Here is a 27,309-nt window from a genome sequence, read left to right on the forward strand (position 1 = left end):
AGAAGTTATACTCCACTTTTTGATTCTTTTTTTATGTTGACGTAGGAAAAAGTGATTGTAACTATAAGACTGAATCCTTTACAACTAAACTGAACAACAGCAGACTGTTTAAATACAACAGTGCTCCATTACTGTGCAACATTTGGAACTCCTCAGACAGATTTCTGAATGATGCATGTTTTATGCTAAGTAAGTGGCTCGTTTGATGCTTAGCAACTGGATTAGCAGTATTAATGGAGTTCCATTCTGATTGGTTCATCAGTTGTTTGTTTTTTTCATGCGCTTTTTACTGTTCAAAGTAATGTATTCCAGCGAATGCTTTACAACACCAGAAAAAAGCATACTGCTTTAACAAATTTTTCACACACACGGTGTAACTTTACCTACAAAAAGTTAATTACATGGGGAAGTGTGCCCTTACCACAAGATTATAGGGTACAAATAACTGTTAGTGATATGATTGTATGAATTCTTGAAGCAGCCGAGGCCAAAATCCTCCCATTGTTTGAAGAGGTATTAACCCAAAGCATATTAATAATGCCTCTGCTGAAAATATTGGAGTAGGAAATTTGATATGAGTGCTTTTAGCACATTCATAAAATAACATTACTAAGCATAATTTCTACCCTTATATCAGTAACATTTACACTGAATCAGTGGTTCGTGAGCATCTTGAAATGTAAACCTTGATCTGTTCTTAAATAGTAAAGCCTTTGTATTGACTGTGATCAGAGTCCATGGTTTTTCTTTTAATTATCAATATTTGTTGAACTGATTTATAATTATTTACTCCTTCTTCTTTAACTTATTTAGAATGCTTTACTCAACTAGCTTAATTTCCCTGGTGCCTGTCAATGTAATAATGATTGTTTGTTTGATATGTGTTTTGCAATCTGCCCTTGAACCGTAGGAAATGACTATTGGACATGTCCATGACGCAACTACTGGTGTGAATATTTCAACTGCAATGCATTTATTTCATCTCAACCTGTTCTTCATCTTCTCAGCAGAAGAATTTGATGAAATGAACAGCAACACAAGAGAATTAAAACAAAGAGGGACTGCCTCATCCCAGGGTCACCTTGGTGAAAGAGACAAGAAGATGAAGAAGAGAGAAAAGTGGAGTAACAAGTTGGAATTTTTGTTGTCTGTGGTTGGAGGAATAATTGGATTGGGGAACATTTGGAGATTTCCTTACCTCTGTTACAAGAATGGAGGAGGTAGGTTATAAAAAAACAAATGGAATACTGAGTGTTATGACAAGAGTTACAAGTCAAGTTGTAATGGTGAATCTAACTAAAATCTTAGTAAGAACACAGATGGAATGTCATTTGCAGTTTTGGAAGGATGTTGAAACAATAGAGAGGTGCAGTACACATTCACTAGGATGCAAGAAAATACAAATACAAAGGCAGCCTTGAAAAATTAGAACTATTTTCATTAGAACAGAGAGGTGATTTGATAGAGGTGCTGGAAATGTGAAGGGATAGGGCAGAGTTTGTGTCTAGAATGAGGGGACGTAGATATAAGATTAGATACAAGAGATTTAGGACAGAGAGTGGAGAAATCTTATTACACAGATGGTTCTGAGGCTGTGGAATGTATCACGGGAGTTAGTGATTGAAGCAGAGACCAAATCAGCACTTAGGAATAGGTTGAAAGAAACAAGCAATACAGGCATACAGGGACATGGGATTAGGATGACTGTTGTGAAGGATAAACACTAATTGGACAGAATGATCTGTTTCCATGCTCCATTTTTTATGTAATTCTATGCAATGACTGCCTTACATTTCTTCATGACTGGATCCTTTTAGGCAGCATTAGATGACCTTTGCCACATTCGCCTTGCAACTTCTGTCCATTGCATCAAAATTCTTTATTCAAGAGGGCTGCTCAAGTCATATCCCTCCTAATGGAAGCAATCAAATGAAGAGAGAGAGAGATATTAAGTCCTGCAGACTGGCAGGGTCCCACAGGTACCAGGAGCAATATGACAAGCCCTGAATTTTTGAACAGGAAAGGCTTTCATTCTATTAATATTCAGTCTGTGTGCAATACCAATCACCTTATCTTGCACATAAATGTCAGATATTTGGAAGATTGCCATGCATGCAACAACCCCACCATACTGGCCCTTATAATTCAAAGCCACGTATTAAGATGGCTGATTTGTGATCAGGACTATCCCAGCAGTTACGGCGGGTGACTCCAGCAAAACTTCTGCAGACAGAAGAGGACATTACTACAGTGACTATATTACAAAAGTACTTCATTGGCTCGAAAGCACTTTGGGATGTCCGGAGGTCAAGAACAGTGCTATATAATGTAAGTCTTTCTTTCTTTCTGCTACTATAAGAAGTATAGAGTAGATTATAAGAAGTCTCGAGTTCCATCTTAGATGCCTGGTTAAATTTGGTGGAGTCTGACAATGCAGCACTGCGAGATTCTCAAGCATCATTGTAGCTTGGTATGTTTTACATAATCGGCCAATGAAGAAAGGCTTTTTCCATCCAGAAGCTGGAGACAATGGTGAAGAGCAGATGGAAGGATTTCTTTCCCTGCAGCATGAGGAGGGTGCACAGGAAGGAGCGGACATGGGATAGGACAGCCATCAGCCACCGAAAAGAGGGCACAACTGATAGCTGGCTGCTTCCAATATATAAAGATTGATTTAACAAAATAAAATTACTTTACACCTGCCTGTTCTCCCCCCACACTTTCAGAAAATTGCTTACTGTCAAAGATTCCTGCCAAGTTAACTTTGTAAACCTTCCATATTTCCCCATATCATTTTCCAAATCCTCCAAAAAGTGAAACACATACACAGAAATGAACTCAGAACTGTATGCACACAAGTTGTGCTTACTTTTAGGTACAGCATATTTTCTAAAAAAAACTTAAAATTCCAATCACCCTATCTACAACTACTTCTTAACATTGTGTCTACCCTTTGTGCTGACTAATTTACTTGCTGTGCTCCTAATCTACTGCTCCTATGAGATGCTCCGTGAGTGAGATGAGTTTGAGTGGTGTGTGAATGGGATGCTCCTCCCACCTCCTTAGAAGCCTGAAGTGACTTTTGTCTCAAAGAAGCAGCTGTCCCAGAGTGAGCTGCTTCTGGCAGCTTTTCTCTTGTTGGATCCAGGTCTGTAGCACTGTGTGTAGCCATTATACATGGCCTGAAGGCAGCAGGTTCTCAGGAGAGAGAGTGACATCTCTACTACAGAAAGTTGTTGAGGCCAGTTAGTTAGATATATTCAAAAGGGAGTTAGATGTGACCCTTACGGCTAAAGGGAGCAAGGGGTATGGAGAGAAAGCAGGAATGGAGTACTGAAGTTGCATGATCAGCCATGATCATATTGAATGGTGGTGCAGCCTCGAAGGGCCGAATGGTCTACTCCTGCACCTACTTTCTATGTTTCTATGTTTCTATGCTGCAGCCTACTGGTGTTGGGCACAGGCTCAAAGGGCTACTGGTCAGCGTCGGAACCAAATGAATTGTCTCAACCAAGTCTTGGAACCACGGTGAAAATATCCTGTTCAATCATCTATAGCAAGACTGTTAGCTGCCATTCCAGACATCACCAATGTCCTTACAAGCTGTACCTGGCATCCTAATACCGTAGACATTTCCTGGGATGTCAGAATCTTCAGATGTGTGTGTTCTTCAGGCAGTGGGAAATTTCCTGCAATGTGCTGCCGATGCAGGATTTCTCCCAATTTCCAATCATCTTAACCCTCTGTGTAAAAATTGTCTCAATCACCTGCATATGAAATAAATCAGAATTCATTTTAAGACTGAGCCCCTGAGGTCTGGGTCCCTCAGCTGAGAATGTTCCTTTTTCCACACTCCGAAGGAACAGGACTCTGTCTCTTCTCCACTACCAAGTCCTCATTCTCACCAGCACTCAGTGCTTCACCCAGTGGAAGCCCCTGTAACTCACTAGTTACTTCACTCTGGGACTTTTGTTCAATGTCTATTTATCATTTGGAAGAAGGATGGGTAACAAATCTCTCCACCCTGAAATCCCTGGGTTAGTGGAGGGCCTAAATCAGTGATTGCTGACTGGATCAATTTACATTAGGGTTCAATTGGAGAAGCTTTGTGATATAAATTCTGTCCCATTTCAGGGTGTGCTAAAGAAGTGTTCACCCTCCCGGTGGCACCCCATTGGGACAGGATAATTTCTGCCTTCCCAACTGCACTCGGGAATGTGTGTCACCGTGATTGCGGGGCTGTGATCCTTTGACTGGACCTGTGTGGTGGTGGGGGCAGGGGGAGGAGCTGGTGTTGGTTTGCAATATGAGGATGCTACAAGTACCGATCAGTGTCTGACTCGGCCCTTGGGTAGAAGCAATGGGTACCTAGCTGGGCCTTTGGGAGAGGCTGTGAGCATTTTGTTGGGCTTTCGAGGGAGACTGTGAGAATTTGTCCTGGCCTCATGGATGTCTGTTGGACCTTGGGGGAAGACAGTGCATACTTGTCTGGGTCTTGGAGTTAGGCTGTGAAGGCCCGGCTGAACCTCGGGACAGGCTGGTGAGGACCTGGTTGGGCCTCGAGGAAAGGACTCAAAGAATCTGGGCATTGCAATATCATCTTCAAGTGGCGCTGCCTCTTGGAAGAAAAAAATAGATGGATTTGGTCAGAAGGCCAGTATAAAAGAGGGGATTTATCCAAGTCACTTTTAGAGAGTGTTTGCTGTGATTTTAATTTTTATTTCCTGAAATTATTAATTTAGTAAGGAAACACTAGACTTAAGGAATCATACACCAATGTAGTTGAAATTTACTGTTAACTGTAAAGCACTGGTAATGTTTAATAATGTATTGTTAGTGGACTATTCAGTGAATTGAATATGCGTCCATTCATTACTGTGTAACAAGGGCTGTGTGGAATTTTTTACTTCCCTTTTCACTCTCTTAACCCTTTCCAACTCGCACACTCTTCCCTGACGCTAGGCCTCTGCTGTGAATGGTTACTAGGAAACTCAGAAAGGCAACATTTAGTTAAAAAAAGAACAGTCATTTAGTAACTTCATTATTCACAACAGAGTTGGATTGACGTCAAATGTGCTGCCTTACTGTGGACTATGACAGGGAGACCACAGGATCTGTGCTATTAATTTTAGCAGAGTTAACAGGATCACTGGATCAAAGACCAACCATAAAAAAATATGCTGTCATCACAGAATTTGTTGCAACCAAATTATTTTCTGTCTTTCGAAAGAGAGAGTTAAAGATAATTAGCAGCATGATTTTTTCATAAGGTCTTTACAAATTTTTGAATATTAGAGCAGTTTAGATCCAAATTAATTGTAACCCCACTTTTGATGATCTTTCATCGTTGCTGGGTCAAAATCCTGGAACTCCCTACCCAACAGCACTGTGGGAGCACCTTCACAACATGGACTGCACTGGTTTAAGGCGGCGGCTCACCACCACCTTTTCACGTCAACTAGGGATGGGCAATAAATGTTGGCCTTGCTAGCAGTGCCCATTCCCCCCCCCCCGCCCCGCATAATGTTGCCAAAAATAATTGTAAAGCAATATTGAGGCAGAGACCCAGGATACATCTCTGCCTATTTATACTCATTAGAATGCCTGGAAACAGTCACTAACTTTGATCAGAAAAATCAGCCCCAATTTTTCTTATTTATCCTGTACTATTACTGATTTGGGAATGCTTCATGCTGGAAACTAAGTTTTCCATTCACATTCATAGCATGAATTATAAAACTTTTTGAACTTTTAAATTCCACTTTTTTACAATTTAGAGAGGTTTTTAGGCATGTCTCACTCTGCAATACTCAGTTACATCAATCTCCAATGCTAAGTTACACATAGAATCATAGAAATTTACAGCACGGAAGGAGACCATTTCGGCCCATTGTGTCCGCGCCGGCTGATCAAGAGCTATCCAGTTTAATCCCACTTTCCAGCTCTTGGTCCGTAGCCCTGTAGGTTATGGCACTTTAAGTGCACATCCAAGTATTTTGTTAATGTGATGAGGGTTTCTGCCTCTACCACCCTTTCAGGCAATGAATTCCAGAACCCCCACCACCTTTTGGATGAAGAAATTTCCCCTCATATCGCCTCTAAACCTCCTCCCCAATTACTTTAAATCTATATCCCCTGGTTGTTGACCCCTCTGCCAAGGGAAACAGGTCCTTCCTATCCACTTTATCTAGGCCCCTCATAATTTTATATACCTCAATCAGGTCTCCCCTCAGCCTCCTCTATTCCAAAGAAAACAGACCCAGCATCTCCAATCTTTCCTCATAGCCAAAATTGTCCAGTCCAGGCAAAATTCTTGTACATCACCTCTACAAACTTTCCAGTGCAATCACATCTTTCCTGTAATGTGGTGATCAGAACTGCACACAGTACTCCAGCTGCGGCCTCACCAGTGTTTTGTACAGTTCAAGCATAACCTCCTTGCCCTTGTATTCCATGCCTCAACTAATAAAGACAAATATTCCATATGCCTTCTTAACTACCTTATCTACTTGGCCTGCTACCTTCAGGGATCTGTGGTCCTGCACTGCAAGGTCCCTTTGTTCCTGTACACTTTTCAGTGTCATACCATTTAATGTGCCTTCCCTTGCCTTGTTAGACCTCCCAAATACATTATCTCATACTTATCCAGATTGAATTCCATTTGCCACTGTTCCGCCCACCTGACCAGTACATTGATATCTTCCTGCAATCCGCAGCTTTCTTCTACATTATCAACCATGCAGCCTATTTTAGTTTCATCTGCAAACTTTTTAATCATACCCCCAACATTCAAGTCCCAGTCATTGATATATACCATAAAAAGCAAGGGACCCAGCACTGAGCCCTGCAAATACAGCCTTCCAATCAAAAATACGCATCAACCATTACCCTTTGCTTCCTGACTCTGAGTCAATTTTGGATCTAACTTGCCATTTTGTCCTGGATCCAATGGGCTTTTACTTTCATGACTAATCTGCCATGTGGGACCATAACAAAAGCTTTGCTAAAATCCATATACACTACATCATAGGCACTGCCCTCATCAACCCTCCTGATTACCGACTCGAAAAATTCAATCAAATAAGTCAGACACAACCTTCGCTTAACAAATCCATGCTGACTGTCTTTGATTAATCCATGTCTTTCCAAATGAAGATTTATCCTGTTCCTCAGGATTTTTTCCAATAATTTTCCCACCACTGAGGTTAGGCTGACTGGCCTGTAATTATTCGGTCTATCCTCTTCTCCCTTTTTAAACAAAGGTTCAACATTAGCAGTCCTCCAGTCCTCTTGCACCACACCTGTAGCAAGAGAGGACTGGAAAATGATGGTCAGAGCCTCTGCTATTTCCTCCTTTACTTCTCTTAACAACCTGGGATACATTTCATCCGAGCTTGGGGATTTATCCACTTTCAAAGCTGCTAAGCCCCTTAATACTTCCTCTCTCACTATGTTTATCTCGTCTAATATTTCACACTCCGCCTCCCTCATTGCCAAGTCTGCATCGGCCTTCCCTTTTGTGAAAACAGATGCAAAGTATTCATTAAGAATCATACCCATATCTTCTGCCTCCACACACAGATTTCATTTTTGGTCTCTAATAGGCCCCACTCTTTCTCTAGTTATCCTCTTGCTCTTAATGTATTTAAAAAACATCTTTGGGTTTTCCCTGATTTTACTTGCCAACATTCTTTTGTGCTCTCTCTTTGCTTTCCTGATATCTTTTTAAATGTCACTCCTGCACTTATACTCCTCTATAATCTCTGCAGTATTGAGTTCTCGGAATTTGTCGTAAGCTTTCCTTTTTTAAAAAATCTTACCCTGTATGTCCCTTGACATCCAGGGTGCTCTAGATTTGTTAGCCTCACCCTTTTTTTAAAGGAACATACTTGCCCTGTATCCTCAGGATCTCCTCCTTGAATGCCTCCCACTGCTCTGACACGGATTTAACATCTAGTAGCCGTTTCCAGTCCACCTTTGCCAAATCCCATCTTAGCTCCGCATAATTAGCTTTACCTCAATTGAGAACTTTTTTTCCTGGTCCACCTTTGTCCTTTTCCATAACTACCCAAAATCTTACTGAATTATGGTCACTAATACCAAAATGCTCTCCCACCGACACCCCTTCCACCTGCCCGTCTTCATTCCCCAAAACAAAGTCCAGAACCACCCCCTCCATTATTGGGCTTGTTACATACTGGCTAAAGAAGTTCTCCTGAATGCATTTTAGGAATTCCGTACCTTCTGTTCCATTCACACTGCTTTTTTCCCAGTTAATATTAGGGTAATTAAATCCCCCACTATTACAGCTCTATAGTTTTTACACTTCCCAGCAATTTGTCCACACATTGGCCCCAAGTTTCCACATGATTTGCTCCTGATTTTTAGGAGCAACTGGTGTAGAACGGAGTATCTTAGAAATTGGAATTCTCCACATTTAGTTTTCTGCAGTTCTAGTCAGGTAGAACAGTTTCACTTTGGAACAGAATTTTTTTTTCAAAAGGGGACGTGTCCGGCCACTGACGCCTGATTTGAAAGTTTCCACAGTGAAAACGTACTCCAAACTAACTTAGAATGGAGCAAGTGAAGATTTTTGTACACTTGAAAAAACCTTGTCTACACTTTAAAAAAATCAGGCGCAGGTTACAAATTAGGCATCGGGAATGAGGTGGGGGGGGGGAGGGGGAGTAGGGGGGGGGAGGGAAGTCATTAAATTCTACAATCAATCCTTAGTTATACTTATGCAAATATTATACAAATAAATCCAACCTGAATAAAAATTTATAAGCAAAGAAAAGATTAAATAAACCATGTTCCTACCTGTGTGAAAGTGCTTCAGGCAGGCCTTTCAGGCAGCGGTGTGGCGTCAGTGTCTCGATGGCAGGCAGCAAGCAGCCTTCGAGCTGAGCTGCGATGCTTGAGGCAGGCCTTCATTCCCCGCGAAGATGCAGCACCCGGACGGACTTGAGGCCATTCGGCCATGGGATTGCAGCAGCGTCAGTGGCTGGCCGGGAGCAGAAAAATGAACACAGGACACACGCAGCTGCAGATTTAAAATTCTTTAGGCCGTTCAGCCACGCTTATGGGGCGGCGTCAGTGGCTCGAAGACAGCCGAAGAATCAGGAGCGGACATGAGGCCATTCGGCCATGGGATTGCAGCGGCGTCAGTGGCTGGTCGGGAGCAGCAGCAGCCTTCGAGCTGTGAGGGGGACTGACTGAGGCCATTTGGACAGGGAGAGGCAGCCACATCGACATCTTTATATTTAAATTTGCAGAATGGGTGCACCACATATTATGCAATGGTTTGCTTCCTCATGCAAGAAATTCTTTGTTCTTGGTGGAAGTTGATCCATTGCAAAGTTGAATTGGCACTTTTATTTCTCCAAACACAGTCCTTAATTTGCAGGCACTGGTTCTGCAAGTTTAGCAGTGAAAAGCTGAACTCACTGATTTCAGCAGGTGATTTATTCAGCAGTGCTGCTAAAAGCACTCCCTCACACACAGAAATATCAAGAAAATTAAAATACAAGCCTTTGCAGGGGTCCAAGAAACAAATCTTCACTTTTTCTGCAGCACTTTTAAAAATGGCCGAGTGCCAATGTTTACTTCAGACTGCGCGTGCACGAAAGCTCCAACGCGCACGCGCAGGGTTGCCGGCACCAAGAAGCCTCATTTCAATTGTACCCGCCCCCTCCTACTTACAAAATCGGCGCGAGTGGTAGGCTCCGCCCCCTGTGCACTGCGCCAAGCAGACATCGAGCTCCAAGGAGCTCGAGAATACTGCAGTTTTTTTCTGGCGCCGTTTTCGGCGCGAAAAACAGGCGCCCAGCTCTGAGGTGCGCCTTTTTCACCGCGTGTGAAAACTTGGGGCCATTCATTCTTCTATCTCCCTCTGACTGCTTGGGGATCTATAGTAAACTCCCAGTAGTGCGATCGCCCCTTTTTTGTTCTTCAATTCAACCCCTATGGCCTCATTTGATGACCCCTCTAACATATCATCCCTTCTCACGGCTATAATTGTTTCTTTAATTAATACTGCGACCCCTCCCTCCTTTTTTACCCCCCTCTCTATCACATCTGAAAACCCTGTAACCAGGAATGTTGAACTGCCATACCTGTCCTTCTTTCAGCCATGTCTCAGTAATAGCTATAATATCGTACTACCAAGTGTCTATCTGTGCTCTCAGCTCATTTGCCTTATTCCCTATACTCCTTGCATTGAAGTATATACCATTTAGTGGTGCCAAACTCTCTTCTTGTATATTTTCCAGCCCTTGTTTCCTCTGTCTTCCAAATTCACTTTCTACTTTTCTGCTGCCCAATTCCAACTTTGCTTCTCTCCCCACTGAATCTATTCTCCGGTTCCCAAACACCCTGCCAAGCTAGTTTAAACCCTCCCCAACAGCACCAGCAAACCCTCTCAGGAATGCTGGTCCTGGCTCTGTTGAGGTGCAACCCATCCGGCTTGTACAAGTCCTACCTTCCCCAGAAACGGTCCCAATGCCTCAGGAATCTAAAGCCCTTTCGCCTGCACCATCTCTCCAGCCACACATGCACCTTCTCTATCCTCCTATTTCTGAATTCACTAGCACATGCCACCAGCAGTAACCCGAAGATTACTACCTTTGAGGTCCTGCTTTTTAATCTCTCTCCTAGCTCCTTAAACTCTGCTTGCAGGAACTCATCCCTCTTTCTACCTATGTCATTGATACCGATATGGAAAAATGTCAATACATAAGACTAACTTTTTAGTTCTCATTCACATTTTACTTTAATTACTGAAGTTAAAAAATTACGGGTCTCTTTCATTTTTGACCTTATTGATAGCGATATGGACCATGACCTCTGGCTGTTCACCCTCTCTGCCCAGTATATCTTGCAGGCATTCGGTGACATTCTTGATGCCTGTCTGCTCCCCTGACTATCGAATCCCCTATCACTATCCCCTACCATTATTGCTCTTCCATTCTTCTTCCTCCCCCCATGCAGCTGAGCCACCCATGGTGCCGTGGACTTGGCTCTGGCTGCACTCCCCAGAGGCACCATCGCCCTCACCTGTACTCTGTTCTGAGTACTGGTTGGAGTGTGAGATGCACTCAGGGGACTCTTGCCCGACCTGCCTAATCCTCCTCTTCTGTCTGGTGGTCACCCGCTTCCTCCATGCCTGCACACTCTTTAGCTGCAGGGTGACCACCTCTAGAAATGTGCTATCCACGTAGCTCTCAGTCTCGCAGATGCACCACAGTGACTCCAGCCGCTACTCAAGCTCCGAAACGTGGAGCTCAAGTTGGTGCAACTGGAGACAACTCCTGCAAACATGGTTGTCCAGGCTACACGAAGCGTCCAGGACTTTTCACATACCACAGAATATGCACTCCATGGGACTGAGCTACCCTGCCTTGCCTCTAGTTAATTGACTATAAACTAAACTAAGAAATAAACTTAACATTCAAAGACAAAAAAGAAAACACTCATGGGCAACTCACCAATCAGCTCCTTCCCTTGTCACTTTTGGTTTCTGATGTTACTCCTGTGTTGAGTTGCTATCGGCTCTCTGCCTGCTCTCAACTCCAGTCTGTGCCGTATCTGGGCTTCCTGCTCGATTTATACTCCTCCTGCTCGCTGCTGCTACTGCTCTGGTCTGCCCTTCTTTCTTCCCCGAATTCCCACTCTTTCCAAATTCCCAAATAAACCACTCTGTTTAAGTCCACTACCTTTAAGACCACTCTATGCTCCGAAAAACTGTTGACTTTTATTATCTTAAGAGCTGCACCCAATTTACAAGTGTTCACTCAGCTCCCCTATTCTCTGTGATTAACACCTATTCAAGACAAACACTTACAGCTGACTGACAGTTAATTGCCCTTGGCAGGCAACTCCTGTTAACTACAGTTTTAAAGTTCTAGGTTTAAATCAAAATGTTAAACTAGATTTCACTATGTACAACTTCTACTTACCCAATACTTACCAGAAATTCCTACTCTTTCCAAATTCCCAAATAAATGACTGTTTAAGTCCACTTCCTTTAAAACCGCTCGGTCAGGGCCACATCAATTTTGTTTCCCTCTGTACTTAGCTGTGCTAAAGTGATTTGTACAAGACGTTACCATGAAGGGACAATCAATGGTGTCTAGGAAGGGATAGGTTTACAGGGCAGTATGTAACAGTCTTATAAATATATTATAAACATGAACAGAAACTGCTGGAAACATCTGGGCAGGTGAGTCCCCCTCCCCCAAAATTGACAGGGGTGAGTTGTGTAAGTTGGGGGGAGTGGGGAGGAGTTTGCATGCTGTGGAATTTTAAGACGGATAGCCTCACCGTTATTTTTACAGCAAAACCCGATCCAATGAATTCCTCGAAATCAGGGCAAGAGCAGGAAGTAACATCAACACAGTCATCGATGTAATGGAACAAGAAGTCCGACCCGGGATCGAAATTGGCCACTGCTGGAAACGGGGCACACCTACATTCTTTCAGTTGTTTTTAACGGCGCGGTTGATGCGGTGGCCTCTTGAGCGAAATTCCGCTCTTTGGCTTTTTTTTCAACGGCCCGGAAGTCGGTCATAATGGGGGTGAATGTGTAGCGGTGAGCGGAAGTTCGCACACTAGAGGGGCGGGTGGGGTGGCCACTACTGTCAGTCATCAGCATAGCGCTGACATCATCATGCTGGCGTGTCACCACGGTTCTCCCCTTCTCTTAAAGGGGAGATTGGTGCGATTCTTTGTGGCGAAATTGCCCCTTCCCTTAAGACCTGTTGCTGCTGGAAATCAGCAGCCACACTGAGGAGTGCAATGGCCGCTGACTTTTCATGGAATGGCTGCCATTTTTTAATTTCCACTCCTGTGGTATCCCGACGGTGACCCGTTCCCCCCATTACCACTCCGCTGCTGCCGATCCATTCTAAGTGCATCATCAGAGTGCGTACCACCAATGTACCCACTGATGTTGAAATTCCGCCAAAGATATCTTGCTGCCTCCGGTCGGTACCACCAACAGCTTTTTCTGCCGGTGCACTGTGTTTGCAGTGCTTTTGGCCCAGCTGAAACCCTCCCTGGTGGCCACGTGGACCGAACTTAAAGAATTGCACCGAACTCCCCTTTACATGAAGGGGAGAGCAGTGGTGACGCGGCACCGTGATGACATCATCAGTGCAATGCTGTGGCCTAACTAGTGTTACCTCTCAGTTATCCACATTAAATTGCATCTCCATCCTTGCTGCATGTTGTCAAGCAGCTGCTTTTCACTCAGGCGTCCAACCTTTCCAAATCCTGTTTGTGCTGTTTGTATGGAAGCTGGAAAATCAGCTGATTTGGAGCTAGCCTTGGTAACCCTGTAATCCAGCATGACTCACTTCTTCTGGGCATGTGTTGAAACATCATGCATGTGCAGAATAGGTGAGTTGCACTGGAACTGCCGCTTTGCAAGCTCCCTGGTTGGCAATTATGCTTATGGATGTTAAAAATGAATTGCGGACTTAGGTGTGAATAGTTGGCAGGGAACACCTTCACTTGGCAATGTGTTTTCAGTTGCAAAGTCCTATGATACTAGCAACAGGATGGAGTCATTTTGTATTTTTTGTGATCTAATCCAAGTGGTCTGATGACCCGAGCAAAATCTTGACAAATGCAGGTAATGGAATTTATGGGCTCAGTTTTGCCCAAGCCCGTTTTCTGGCATATTGCCAGAGTTACGCCCGTTTTTCTAGGCCAGAAATGTGCCAGTAATATTTTGCCAGATTTTCCCCGATGTATAATTCAAATTTGGCACCGTGCAGCGTGTCCAGTCGCCTCGGGGGATAGAACCTGCTTCTGCACCGAAAAAAACGATGCCGCATGTGTGACAAAAAAAGTGAGGTTTTTGACGTTATTTCAATGGACGCACATGCTCAGTACAGCTCCAGGTTGGCAATCGACCATTTTTAAAGAGCCAATTGTGTGAGAAGCAGTGCTGTGTGAGAGCATTGGAAAAATCGGATCTGCAGCAATACAAGATGTAATGCAATGCAAGGACCAAGAATTTCTTACAGGATGAAGTGGAGGCTCTAGTTACTGTGATTGAGGCCAGATGGCAGGAGCTGGACACCAGCAGAGGTCACATAAAAGTTCCACCTAAAGAAATGAAGAAACGCTGGAACCAAGTTGCAGAAGATTACTGTGCAATGGTGACCACCACGAGATCTGGAGGCCAGTGTGAAAAGAAGTGGCAGGACCTTGGTCAAGTAGTTAGTGCAAGTAATATTTTAATTTATTAAACGGAATTGCAATTGTAAATGTGACCAGCTGTATATGTCCCACCCAGCAAAAAGACAACCCTCTCTAAAAAGTTACATTTTTATCTTTGCAGAGGAAGGTGGCACATACTAAAAGGAAATGAACTCGAACAGGAGGAGGCGCGACAAATCTGTAGCCACTGACACACCTAGAAGAGAGGGTCGCTGCTTTGATGGGTCCTGCCTGGAGAAAAGCAACCACCACTGCACAAGCTGGGCCCACACTCGAGGGAGAGGGTAAGACCTGCAAATTCCACAGTCTGGCTTTGCTAAATGTTAAGTACTGCACGGGTTAGTCAGGCTTCAGTTCCTGGGGATGTCTCCGTCAGCTACGCTTTGGTTCTATCATTCATCGTGGTTCTTCAATTGAGCCGGCTGCCTGCACTGTGTGAGCCTACTTATACCACCCACCCTGCCCCCTCCTCTGCTGATAACCATTTGTCTGTGTTCTTTTATATTTTGCAGAACTAGAGGCTGACCCTGATGATGCAGAAGAAGATTCAGACGAGGTCGAGCCTCAAGAGGAGAACATCTTCCAATCCCACCCTCCAGACCAAGAGGATGGTGGTGAGGAGGAGGGGGAGGGGATAGAGATGGATGAAGCCCCCACTGTTTTACTGACTTTGGTGGAGGTGTAGGTGCCGCCCATTGAGGTACCAGCCCCTTCTGTGACTAATGGTTTGAGTGTTGGTGGGACATTCTATGGTTTCCTAATGTCCGAGTCTGCGGCTTCAAGTGGTGTGGTGCAGCGAGGCACACCCAGGGCTCCACCTTCCGAGGTTGCAGGTCCCAGTGGTGTGGTGCAGCGAGGTACACCCAGGGCCCCACCGTCCCAAGCTGCGGGTCTCAGTGGTGGGGTGCGAGCCACACACATGGGGAGGAGGAGAAGGAGAGCTCGACCGCGCTCTCCTGAGGTGCAGGATCTAACAGATGTGGTTCAGATGGTGGCAATGAGTGGGGAGAGCATTGACCTTATGCGATCACTCCTGGACACCATCAGTGGGGTGGGTGATGAGGTAGCGGGATTGTCGGGAGAAGTAACAGCAATCTCACGAGAAATGGGAATGATGTCCGGGACCACGAGTGAGGGAATATCTCAGTCAGCTGAAACCATGTCAGTGAACATCAGGGAGGGAATGTCAGAGATGGTGCAAACACTGTCACTGAACATGAGGGAGGGAATGTCACAGGTAGTTGAGACAAGTTTTGCTCAACATGAGGGAGGGAATGTTGCAGGTCATTGAGACAATGTCAGGGCGCATGCCTGATGGCATGTTGGGGTTAGCAGCTGCAATAAGGGGACATGCCCAGACCACGCGCCCATTGACAGAATCAACTGCCACTCGCACTTCAATCCCCACACCAGCCTCTGAAGAGCACCAAGCTGCCTGGGCCCTCCACATTACCGCCTACCCCCCCCGCCCGCACCACCCCAGCCCCCTCCCCCCACCCCTCAACAGGTGTGCACTACCCGAGATCTTAGAAAGAATAAGCTTGGTACCAACCCCAGAAACACTGCGCCACCGCCTGTGGGTAGGAGTGGTGGATTCACCAAGAACAAACGCGGCGGGTGGTCTTAGAATAAGGTGGAGGAGAGATGAGTGCAGCGTTTCTTTGCTGCTGCTGTTGTTGTTGCTGTTGTTATTATTATTGTTACTGTTGTAATTGGCAAGCAGGTACAGCAGGCGGTTGTATTGTATGGGGCTAATCACATACTGTTAATTATGATATTTAGACATTGACAATGTGTTTCTGTCCCATGCCCCGTGGAATGTTGTTGCTATAGAGAGAGAGAGAGGGAAAGCAACCTTGAGACGCACACCAGCTTGTTATGAGACGGTCAGCGCCTCGAAATCACATGCTTTGTGGACGAGCAGCTGGGGCCTTACAGATTAGGAGTTGGCCATAAGCCACATGCACCCATGTTTTGTTCAATAGTATGTTTGTTTAATAGTATAAAGGAACAGCCCTGTCCCGTAGCTCTTTGAACTTCACCTTGGACCATGATTCGCGAGCGGTGCCGGGACCCCCAAGGCTCCAAACCAGCCATCTTTGCAGAGTTCCCGACTGGCCGACAGCCGTGAGCTTTGTTGCATCTTATCATACTTCTCTTTTCTTCGTAAACTGTATTATTATGTTTCTTTTCTCTCAGTACACGGTGTTTTATCTTTACTTCATTTGTCTTGTCTCTTATTTAACATTCATCCAGATCCCGAACCTGGATCTATTATTATCGATCCAAAACAGCGGTGAAGAAGGCAAATGGCATGTTGGCCTTCCTAGCTAGAGCATTTGAGTATAGGAGCGGGGAGGTCCTTCTGCAGTTGGACAGGGCCTTGGTGAGGCCACACCTGGAATATTGTGTTCAGTTTTGGTCTCCCAATCTGAAGAAGGACATCCTTGCTATTGAGGGAGTGCAGCGAAGGTTCACCAGACTGATTCCCGGGATGGCAGGACTGAAGAAAGACTGAATTGACTAGGCTTGTATTCACTGGAGTTCAGAAGAATGAGAGGGGATCTCATAAAAACATACAAAATTCTGGCAGGATTGGACAGGTTAGAGGCAGGAAGAATGTTCCCGATGGTGGGGAAGTCCAGAACCCCCAGGGGTCACAGTCTAAGGATAAGGGGTAAGCCATTTAGGACCAAGATGAGGAGAAACCTCTTCACTCAGAGAGTTGTTAACCTGTGGAATTCTCTACCGCAGAAAGTTGTTGAGGCCAGTTTGTTAGATATATTCAAAAGGAAGTTAGATATGACCCTTACAGCTAAAGGGATCAATGGGTATGGAGAGAAAGCAGGAAAGGGGTACTGAGGTTGAATGATCAGCCATGATCTTATTGAATGGTGGTACAGGCTCGAAAGGCCGAATGGCCTACTCCTGCACCTATTTTCTATGTTTCTATGTTCTCAAATTAAAAGATTTTTGTAAGTTATGTAAATTTACAAGTTTAAAAGTTAGTAAGTGATCTTAAAGATTTTAAGTGATCTGAGAGTTTGTAAGTGATCGTAACCGAAAACTTTACGTTTGATACAAGAATAATTTTATTAAAGTTAAGTTTACAAAGAACTATTTGTTAAACTTTTGAATAAAATATATTTTACATTAAATCTGAACCATTTCCATTTTTGTTCAATTATTAACACAAATTTTCAAGTAAACAAGAATCATTTCCATTATTTGTTCCATTAACACAACACAACATTACGGAACAGGTCCAAACAGTAAACATGTTCCATTTGGAATAGTTGCCTCCGAGCCTTCAGGCAGCAAAGCGTTCACGGATGAGCTGTTGGCGCAAGGCTCAAGCAATTGTAAAAGGGGTACAACGGCCCGCCCTCCTCTGCCGTCGTGCTTCAGGTTCAGGTACTTGCATGGCTTCTTCATCCTCGTCCTTCTCCTCATCATCTGCATCTTCTTCATCATTATCATCAGTCACTCTCACCTCAGGTGGGTCTTCTCCTATGAGCTGTTGCTGCCTCATGATGGCCAAGTTATGCAGCATGCAGCACACAACAGCGAACTGACTGACAATCTCAGGGGAATATAGCAAGTAGCCTTCGTAATGGTCCAGTCAACGGAAACACTGTTCCAAGATGCCAATGGTCCTCTCCATGATGCTGTGCATCGCAATGAGCGACATGTTGTATTCCGATCTGCTTCTGTCCGGTTTATGCATATTGGCATCATGAGCCAGGTGGCGAGGCCGTACCCTTTGTCTCCCAGTAGCCAGCACTGCCGCTCTGGCTGCTGCAGAAATATGGCAGATATAACACTCTCGCATTGGATGAACGCATCATGGGTGCTCCCAGGGTATCTTGCATTGACTGACATGATGCGATGCATGTCGTCACACATGAGCTGTACATTAATGGAGTGGAAGCCTTTTCTGTTCCTGTACATCTCGAATCCTCCAAAGGTGCTCGCAAGGCAATGTGGGTACAATCAATGCAGCGCTGTAGCTTTGGGAAGCCAGCAATTCTCGAGAAGCCCACAGCCCTGTCATGCATTGCTTCGGCAGTCATGGGGAACTTCATATAGTCATTCCTCCGGGCATATAGTGCAGTTGTCACCTGCCGAATGCAGACATGTGTTGTTGGTTGAGAAATGGCGCACACATCCCCAGTTGTAGCTTGAAACGATCTGGAGGCATAGAATGAAAGTGCAGCTGTAACCTTCACTTCAACTGACAAAGCAGTTCTCCTGACGCTTCGAGGTTGCAGGTCTGCTTTCACCAACTCAATGATCTCAGTTACAACTTCTTTGCAGAAACGCAGCCTTCTGACACAGTCTGCATCACTCAGGTGCAGGTACGAATGCTTGTCTTGATATATCCGATGTGGATAATGCCTCTTGCCCATCACCCTACGTGCTCTGAGGTTCCTTACGTGATGATGTCAAATCAGTTGTCTCCTCTGCAGCACCATCATGCAGAAGGCTAGCACAAGGTATGGCATTGTCATTATTGTCCCCATAGTTAAATGTTACCTTTGCAAGAAGCTCAAAATGGCAGGAAGGCAGGCAAGACAGGTTCTTGGATCTCTCTCTCCAAGTTCTGTATGGATTGATCACACGCAGATCTTGTGACTTCTCCTCCCCCACCCCAATTCATTGCAGTCTTGTGACTTCTCCCCTTCTCCCCCCGACCCCAAACTCATTGCAGTCTTGTGCCTGGTGCAGAAGCCTTCCGATCGCACCTCTCCCCCCTGGGTATTTTCCAGCCGATTCTGACGGCCGACGTTACGACCCCCCTCCAGCCTTGTTCGAAGACGTTCGGTGGTGGCGTGTGAGTAAAAAAAAATGAAAACTTCAGAAATCCAAGAAACTTCCATGTACTCCATTGAAAGGTAAAAAAAGTTGAACTTTATTATGGATATTTCAAATGTTAGAGACTCCCCTCAAAAACTTCGATGAAAAACAATGGCATCGTTCAGCGCTGGTTTTTCAATGTGCGCTGCTTTCTGTTAATTCACCAGAAGTTTTTTCAGGAGTGGCCAGATATGCCAACCTAGGATAAAAAGATTTTGGGTAAACTGCAAAAGATGCTGAAAACTGGTGCAGACATGAGGGAACTATGACTTCAAAAAAACCTAACCTAGAAAAATCATAACTGATTCCAGGGGGAAACCTTAATAATTAAATAATTACGTCAGAAAAAATGGCGCGTGCCAAAAAAACGGCACAAATAACTCGGGAAAATTGAGCCCATTAAGAGCTTGAGGTGAACCTTTTTCACCAAATTAAGGAAGTGGTAAATAATTTGCAGGATTGTGAATAATTGCCCTGAACAACAGCCTGAGACTGAAACTCAATAAAATCTTCAAATTCTGTTGCCAATTACCACATCACATGATGATGTTATAAATCATATGAATCGTGAACATCATCTAGCCTGTCGCACTCAATGTGATACAATTGAGGACCAAAGTCGAATTTTGACATGTTTTTCTACTTTCTTGCACTATGTATAATTGGAATTGTTTTAGTGGATGCACATGTTTATTAATGACTGAAGTTAACAGCCCTCCTAATGCACAAGCCATATGTTACAATTATTGGAGTTGCTTATGAAGCAAATATGCGTGGGTCCTCTATATTTCTGGATATTATTTAATAGAAACCAAAGTGCATCTATGCACACCTCTAAAATAGTCTTAGTGATCATGTCCATATTTTGACATTATTTTAAATAGAGTTTTTGCATTTATTTTTCAATCATTTCTTGGTTTTCCCTTCACAAGTGAACCCAACTCAGCACTACAATAATGCCTCCCATTTTCCATATAACATAGTTGGACACACCAACGTGATTGCTAATACTTCACCAGTGTAAGGGAGTTATTGCCAATTACTGCACAATGACCGATAAGGCAGTTAGGCAGATCAAATAAACTGATTTGTTTCTCCATTGGTGTTGATAGTTGAAAACATTGCAAAGGTAAAGCAAACATAAGCCAGATTTCACTTCAGTCTGGGACTCATTTTAGAAACTTCGGTTTTAGAAAGTTTTAATTCCGACCCATGCTGAGATGAAAGTCAACAAATCTGAAAGTTTTTTTTTCGGGGGGGCGGAGGGGGTGGGGAGGAAACAAACGAATTATAATTATTTTTCGAAACAAATCTATTGATTTGTAAAAATGCTGTTATTCGGGAACAGATAAAGCATCCAGAAGTGAATTTATTGTATAAACATATCACAAAAGTGCTGCAAACAATGAGGAAATTCAGGACCAAAATATTTTTAACAAACATTCATGAAAAAATGTATGACCAATCCTTTTTACTCTCCACCCAGGTGCATTCCTGATTCCATATTTTGTATTCCTCATCGCCTGTGGAATCCCAATGTTTTTCCTTGAAATTGCCCTTGGACAGCACACGAGTCAAGGTGGAGTCACAGCTTGGAGGAAGATCTGCCCCCTCTTTGAGGGTAAGTTGCTTAAAGGAAGTTTTAAAATGATTTGAAGAAAATAGCAATGTAAATTAGAGAGTAGAGTGGAGTTGGAAACCATTAGCTGGAGCTACATTTTAGAGTTTTTTGGGTTGTTGTCACTTGTAGGTAGTGCCTGGTTTTGTGTTCCCATAATGCAGCAAACCTTAATGGTGGCTTATACTAATCACTGTTAGAACTGAGGAGAGTATAACTGAGGTAACTGCCATTCTAATTCAGGCATATAACCAAGTTTGCTACACTGCAACTGTCCTCCACATACTACAATTTGTGAAATTTAACTTGACAGAATCACCATGCAATGAAAGAAATTGGAGTCTTGTGAGTTGACCTACTGATATATTGTTGGTGTCATATCAAGGTGCTGCAACAGGGAGCAATAGTGTTGCCTGTTGCTCATTGTGTGCTCATGGTGCCCTACAGAGCAATTTACCAACCTTGGTGGGACTGATGGAAAATGTACCAATCAAAGGCAAGACACATATTTGCAGTAGCAGATTGGAGGAGCACTCTGGTATACCCACAACATATCATTTTGTAAGCCTCCTACAGGGCAGCATTGGCAAAGAGTGGTTGGCTGCCCAGCCTTTTTCCCAGAACATTGTGAATGGGTCAATGGTAGAACATGAAAGATTGGAGAAAGTAATGGCAATGGCAGGCTACATTTTCCTCTTTTGAACTTGAGTGTAAATAATCGTAGATTGAGCACCTCGAGGAACATCCGGAGTGAAGGACCACCTGCCTGTAATGGAATCTGTCCTACCCTTCCAAATTTTCTCTACGTGTTCTGACCAGGTGATTATTTATGCCCAAGTACAAAAGGGAGAACTCTGCCTCAATGGCTTTTTACTGCCTCATTCGGGTGATCTTTGTCTGTCATCCACTAGCTTTCGTTTCTTAAAAGACCTGTTTGCTGGACATTTAAAACCATTGATGGCTTCTTTGTGACAGGAGACAGCATTCATGATTTTTGATATTTACCTGTTGTTCACTTCCCCTTCCTTTCATTCAATCCTATAAAGGGATCTCTTTATTTTCTAATTTGCAGCTCACATGAACCTGAAAAAATGATTCTGCTTTTTTCTCGTTTCAAGATGCCGATCGACCAGCTGTGCATTTCCAGCAATTTGTGTTTTTACTTAAATGTGCACAACTGCCTAAGATCTTCAAGTGCTGCAACCTGTAATGTAACAACAAAGTTTGTCAACAGAATCAATAAAAAAAACAATTAAGAAAGAAGATATAGTTTTGCTCAATTATGCCTTGGGGCCAAGGAGCAATTAACAGAACTTTTCCCCCAGAGTTTTAATAAGTTTGTATGACCTGTGAGAGGGCAAATTGCACGTGATGTGTGCAAGGAAAAGCTTCGAGGACAAATGGGCTCGTTTCCTCTGTGCTATGTGTAACATTTTAACCCAGTTCTTTATAATTGCCGTTTGTAATTTTATGAGCGCACACCCCATTCCAATGCTTTTTCCAGTATTCTTGGTGCACCTGCTGTTCCAAGTATATATGTTGTTACCGGTATGTTTACATTTGGTTTCTTTCTTCCCTGTGTATAGTATCAGATATAGCACTGAGATGATTATTTTTATGTAGTTCGAATTTATGCCACAATAGTGACTGTTTTATTAATTCTGCACTATGATAACAAATTTACTTGCAGCGTGCTTACTTTATCTGTTCCCTATGGCAGGTATCGGTTATGGTACACAACTTATTATTCTGTACGAGATAACGTATTACATCCTTATTCTGACCTGGAGCACCTTCTACTTCTTCAATTGTTTCTCTGCTGAACTGCCATGGACACGCTGCAGACAAGAGTGGAACACAGGTAACAGCGTAGATGGTGGAGATCTTGGGGGAGAAATTTGTTTGGTAATTAAATCTTTTTTTAAACTCATTCTCAGGATGTGGGCATCATGGCAAGACCAGCATTTATTGCCCATGTCTATTTACCTGAGAACCACTGCGGTCAATGTGGTATCCTTTGCATGGGTTTGATACAACTGAGTAGTTTGCTAGGCTACTTCAGGGGGCAATTAAGAACCAATCATGTTGATTTTGAACTGGAGTCACATATCGGCCAGACTGGGTAAGAACGGAGATTTCACTCCCTAAAGGACTTTAGTGAATCAGTTCAGTTTTTATGACAATTCAACAGATTTATGGTCACTTTTACTAATATCAGCATTTTATTTCCAGATCTGTGATCAATTGAATTAAAGTTCTTAAAACATCCATGTTGGGATTTGAACTCGTGGGGCTGAATTTTAATGAAGAAAACGGGATAGGAGCAGCGAGGCTCCGGGGCGGTCAGGAAACCCAGGAGAACAGGATTTCCTTAGGCCCTGCCGAATTTAACGCCAGGGCCTGATTTGAATGGGGTGCCTCTGTTTCCCACCCTCAGCCAACCAGAGAGGCTGGCTGGCTCTGGGTGGGTAGGCCTGTGGCATTAGATGGCACAGAGGGTGAAGGCAGGGAGGAAATAATCACATTGGGGTCGTGCCGGGAGAATATTGAGGGGTCGGGGACTTGGGGAAATTCAGTGGGGGTGCGATCTGAAGTGGATTGGGAGCCGGGAGAAGATTGGGGATCCGAAAGGAGTTGGGGGGTCCAGAGATGATCGGGGACCGGAGGAGCAGCATGGGGAGGAGGAGTAGGGGAATCAGAGGCTTGGTGGGGGAGAGACCTCATGAAGGCATCGGAGTCCTGGGGCCTGGGGGATGGGGCGGGGGTGGCGGGGGCTGAATCAGAAGCCTGGGGCGTTGATCAGAGGCCTGGGATTGAAATATAGAAACATAGAAAATAGGTGCAGGAGTAGGCCATTCGGCCCTTCGAGCCTACACCACCATTCAATAAGATTATGGCTGATCATTCATCTCAGTACCCTTTTTCAGCTTTCTCTCCATACCCCTTGATCCTTTTAGCCGTAAGGGCCATATCTAACTCCCTCTTGAATATATCCAACGAACTGGCATCAACAACTCTCTGTGGTAGGGAATTCCACAGGTTCACAACTCTCTGAATGAAGAAGTTTCTCCTCATCTCAGTCCTAAATGGCTTATCTCTTATCCTTAGACTATGTCCCCTGGTTCTGGACTTCCCTAACATTGGGAACATACTTCCTGCATCTAACCTGTCCAGTCCCGTCAGAATTTTATATGTTTCTATGAGATATAGGAGGCCGGGATGGAGGGGGGATGGGGTGGTGATTGGAGGCCTGTTGTGGGTTATGAAGGGTTGTTGGATCCAGGAGGTAGGCATAAAGGCACTTACTTCATGGATGCAGTAGTCCACGCCTTACTGTAGCTGGTGAGTTTTACGAGGTGTGCAAAACCCGACCAGCTACATTAAACCACAAAATGGAGGTTAAAGAGGCTTCCAGCCTCATTGCAATATTTAAATAGATGGGCCGCCTCCTGGCAGCGGGTTGGTTGCCCGCCCCAGTCCTGCTTCTGTTAAAACTGGAAGTGGCCGGATTGGAGGCGAGTTCAGATCGGGATTCCAATTTTTAACACATTATCTACCCCCACACCTCCAACCCACCCCTTTTTTTAGGTTAAAATTCCCCCATGTTCTCTGAATTGTTGGTCTAGCCTTCTAGGTTATTAGTCCTAAATCTTTTACTTTTATTTTTATATCTATGACCTCTCACTCTAGACATCACTTCCCAAACACGTGGAAGAGAGGCATGAGTCATTTTGATGTTCAGGCCTTATTTGATTGCAGGGCAAAGTTATGGTGTGTGCAGCACATACAAACCTGGAGACTCTCTTGGGGTGGTATTCCAGACCTGTTGTAGCAGTGGAACCTCTGCTTCAGAAAGCCGATGGTTTGTTCAATCAAAGCTGTGGTGGAGGCACGGCTCTGATGGAAGTGTTCCTCAATGTCTGTGCACGGGTTCCTGCCAAGAGTCATGTCAGGTGGTCAGGTCCCCATGTGGCCTGTCTGAAACCCGACAGTCTGGGTGGAGGAGGACTGGTGAAGGATAAAGGCATCATGATTGCTGCTAGGAAAACAGGCACAGACCTGCATAATGCACTGCCTGTCATCACACACCACCCGGATATTCAGGGAGTGGGACCCCTTCCTCTTGATGTATAATCTTGGCTCTTCTTATGGAGCATGCAAGGCAATGTGGACACCATCAATGATGCCTTGCACTTGTGGAAGCCTGTTATCCTTGAGAAGCCATCAGCTCTTTTTGCTTCCTTGCCTCCATGGGGAACAAGGTGAATTGATTGCTAAAAGTACTTCATTGGCTGTAAAGCACTTTGAGACGTCCAGTGGTTGTGAAAGGCATTATATAAATCCAAATCTTTCTTAGCATAGGGTGCAATCTGTGGCATCCCTCATGCAGCCGTGGACTGCAAACGGTGTGATGTTGCAAATGTCAGCTATTGGAGCCTGGAGTGTCCCTGTGGCATAGAAATTACCTTCACAACCACAGGCAGTGCTGTCCATGTGCTGGTGCGAGGCTGCAACAGGTGACAGAGCTCAGTGATAATGCCTCTTGTGAAGTAGCGGTGCCTCACACACTGCTTCTCGCTCAGGTTCAGGTAGGAAATGTGCTTCCTGAAGCCACGCATGGCATAGAGCCTCCTGCGCACTCTCCTCCTTTGCCATTCTCTGGCAGCATCTCCTGGTCTGTGCAGTCTGCTCTGCTGGTGCTGCTCTGCCTCATTCTTCAGCCGAAATGATAGATCCCACACATTATACCATTAATTCTGTTGAAGGCAATGCACAGATAGGCTCCTGCACCTCCTAAAATGATTCGGAAAAAGTGTAAACACTGCTACTGCAGCCAAAATAGAAATAAAAAACGCTCACGAGCCCACTACCAACCAACAACGACTAACCAGAGACTTATCGGAATAAAGGCGAGGATTGCTTTAAATTAAAAAAAAGAATGAACCTGCATTTATATGGCTCCTTTCATGACCTCAGGATATCCCAAGGTGCTTTACAGACAATGAAGTACTTTTTGAAGTGTCTTCTTCTTCTTCTCAGGCACTCCCCCGGAGTCGAGGATGACTTGCTTCCACACCAATATTTTGGGCTCTGAGGTAGCTAATGAGTCCTATGCGGGATCTATAGACTCTGTCACAGGTAGGGCAGGTGGTGGTTGATGGGATGGGTGGATTGGGTGCTTGGTTTGTCGTACGCTCCTTCTGCTGTTTGTACTTGGCTTCCGCGTGTTATCCCGACGAAGAAACTCAAAGTGTTTCGCGGCTTCTCCTCCATTTTAAGCGGGCTTGGGCCAGGGATTCCCAAGAGACGATGAGGATGTTACTTTTTTTCAAGGGGGCTTTAAGGATGTCCTGGAAGCATTTTCTCTGCCCTCCTGGGGCTCGCTTGCCGTGATGGAGCTCGGAGTAGAATGCTGTTTCGGGAGTCTTGTATCAGGCATGCGAACAATGTGGCCCGTCCATCGGAGCTGATTGAGCGTGATCAATGCCGCGATGCTGGGGATGTTGGCCTGAGAGAGAACACTGAGAGAGTGCAGTCACTGTTGTAATGTAGGAAATGTGGCAGCCAATTTGCGCATTGCACGCTCTTGCAAACAGCAATGTGATAATCACCAGATAATCTGTTTCAGTGATGTTGGTTGAGGGATAAATATTGACCAGGACATCAGGGAGAATTCCCCAGCTCATCTTCAAAATAATGCCATGAGATCTTTCTTGTCTACCTGAGAGGGCAGACAGGGCTTCAGTTTAACATCTCATCCGACAGACAGCATCTCCGACAATTCAGCACTTCTTCACCACTGCACTGGAGTATCAGCCTAGATTATGTGCTCAAGTCTCTGAGTGGGACTTGCATCATAATCTTCTGATGCAGAGGCAAGAATGCTACCATTGAGCCAAGGCTGACATCACTTCTGCTACTCTTTGGGTGCTGTGTCCACCTGTAGTAAGAATAATGCAACTGGTACATATCTAATCATTGTGCAATACACGGTGTATTGTGAGTCCATCAGGATCAAGGGCAAGTTGTTGGCAACAGCAGCTCTCAAAGGACTGCTAGCACTAAAAATTAATGCTAAACAGGGGTGAATTGACTGTGGAAAAAGGCTCCACATTAGAACGGCTCCATTCAATGAGTCAGTCCCTGAGATCCTGCAAAGAAGCATGTCCTTCCAGTAAGGCCCAGCACCAGAGTGGTCTGACGTTCTAATCTCTAGAAGTAAAGAACCCTTTTCTTGGTTCGATATTCCAGTAAGATTTTGTCAATACCTAACTGTATTCCTTATGGATTTACAGGTAACTGTATGGAATTTACAACAAACTCTTCAGCTAACAACGTGACAAAAGGAGCAAATGCCACCTCATCTGTTATTGAGTTCTGGGAGTAAGTAAATCTGAATTTCTACTACCACTGAACATGTCAATTGAAGGAGTTAGCTTGTCTCTAAGAAGGATAATAATTCCTGCGTTGTTCTGGGTGCACCTCCTTATGGATATGGAGCAGGACCATGAATTATCTAACTTCAGTCAACTTGAAGACCCTGAAATTATGCCACAGGATATCAACATACAATAATTTATGTTCATCTGAATTCCTGTCCTTTCTAT

General features: G+C 44.4%; 1 protein-coding gene across 1 annotated transcript in view; it reads left to right on the forward strand.

Moving 5' to 3' along the window:
- The window catches only part of LOC139281542 (sodium- and chloride-dependent GABA transporter 2-like), a 119,241-nt gene that overhangs the window by 42,647 nt on the left and 49,285 nt on the right, over positions 1-27,309 (forward strand). Inside the window, exons 2-5 of the mRNA XM_070901708.1 lie at positions 911-1,220; positions 20,570-20,704; positions 22,422-22,562; positions 26,998-27,085. Of these exons, the coding sequence (XP_070757809.1) occupies positions 911-1,220; positions 20,570-20,704; positions 22,422-22,562; positions 26,998-27,085 (674 nt within the window). The remainder of the gene's footprint in view (positions 1-910; positions 1,221-20,569; positions 20,705-22,421; positions 22,563-26,997; positions 27,086-27,309) is intronic.

The sequence above is a fragment of the Pristiophorus japonicus genome, chromosome 15, assembly GCF_044704955.1.
Source record: "Pristiophorus japonicus isolate sPriJap1 chromosome 15, sPriJap1.hap1, whole genome shotgun sequence".
Lineage (NCBI taxonomy): Eukaryota > Metazoa > Chordata > Chondrichthyes > Pristiophoridae > Pristiophorus > Pristiophorus japonicus.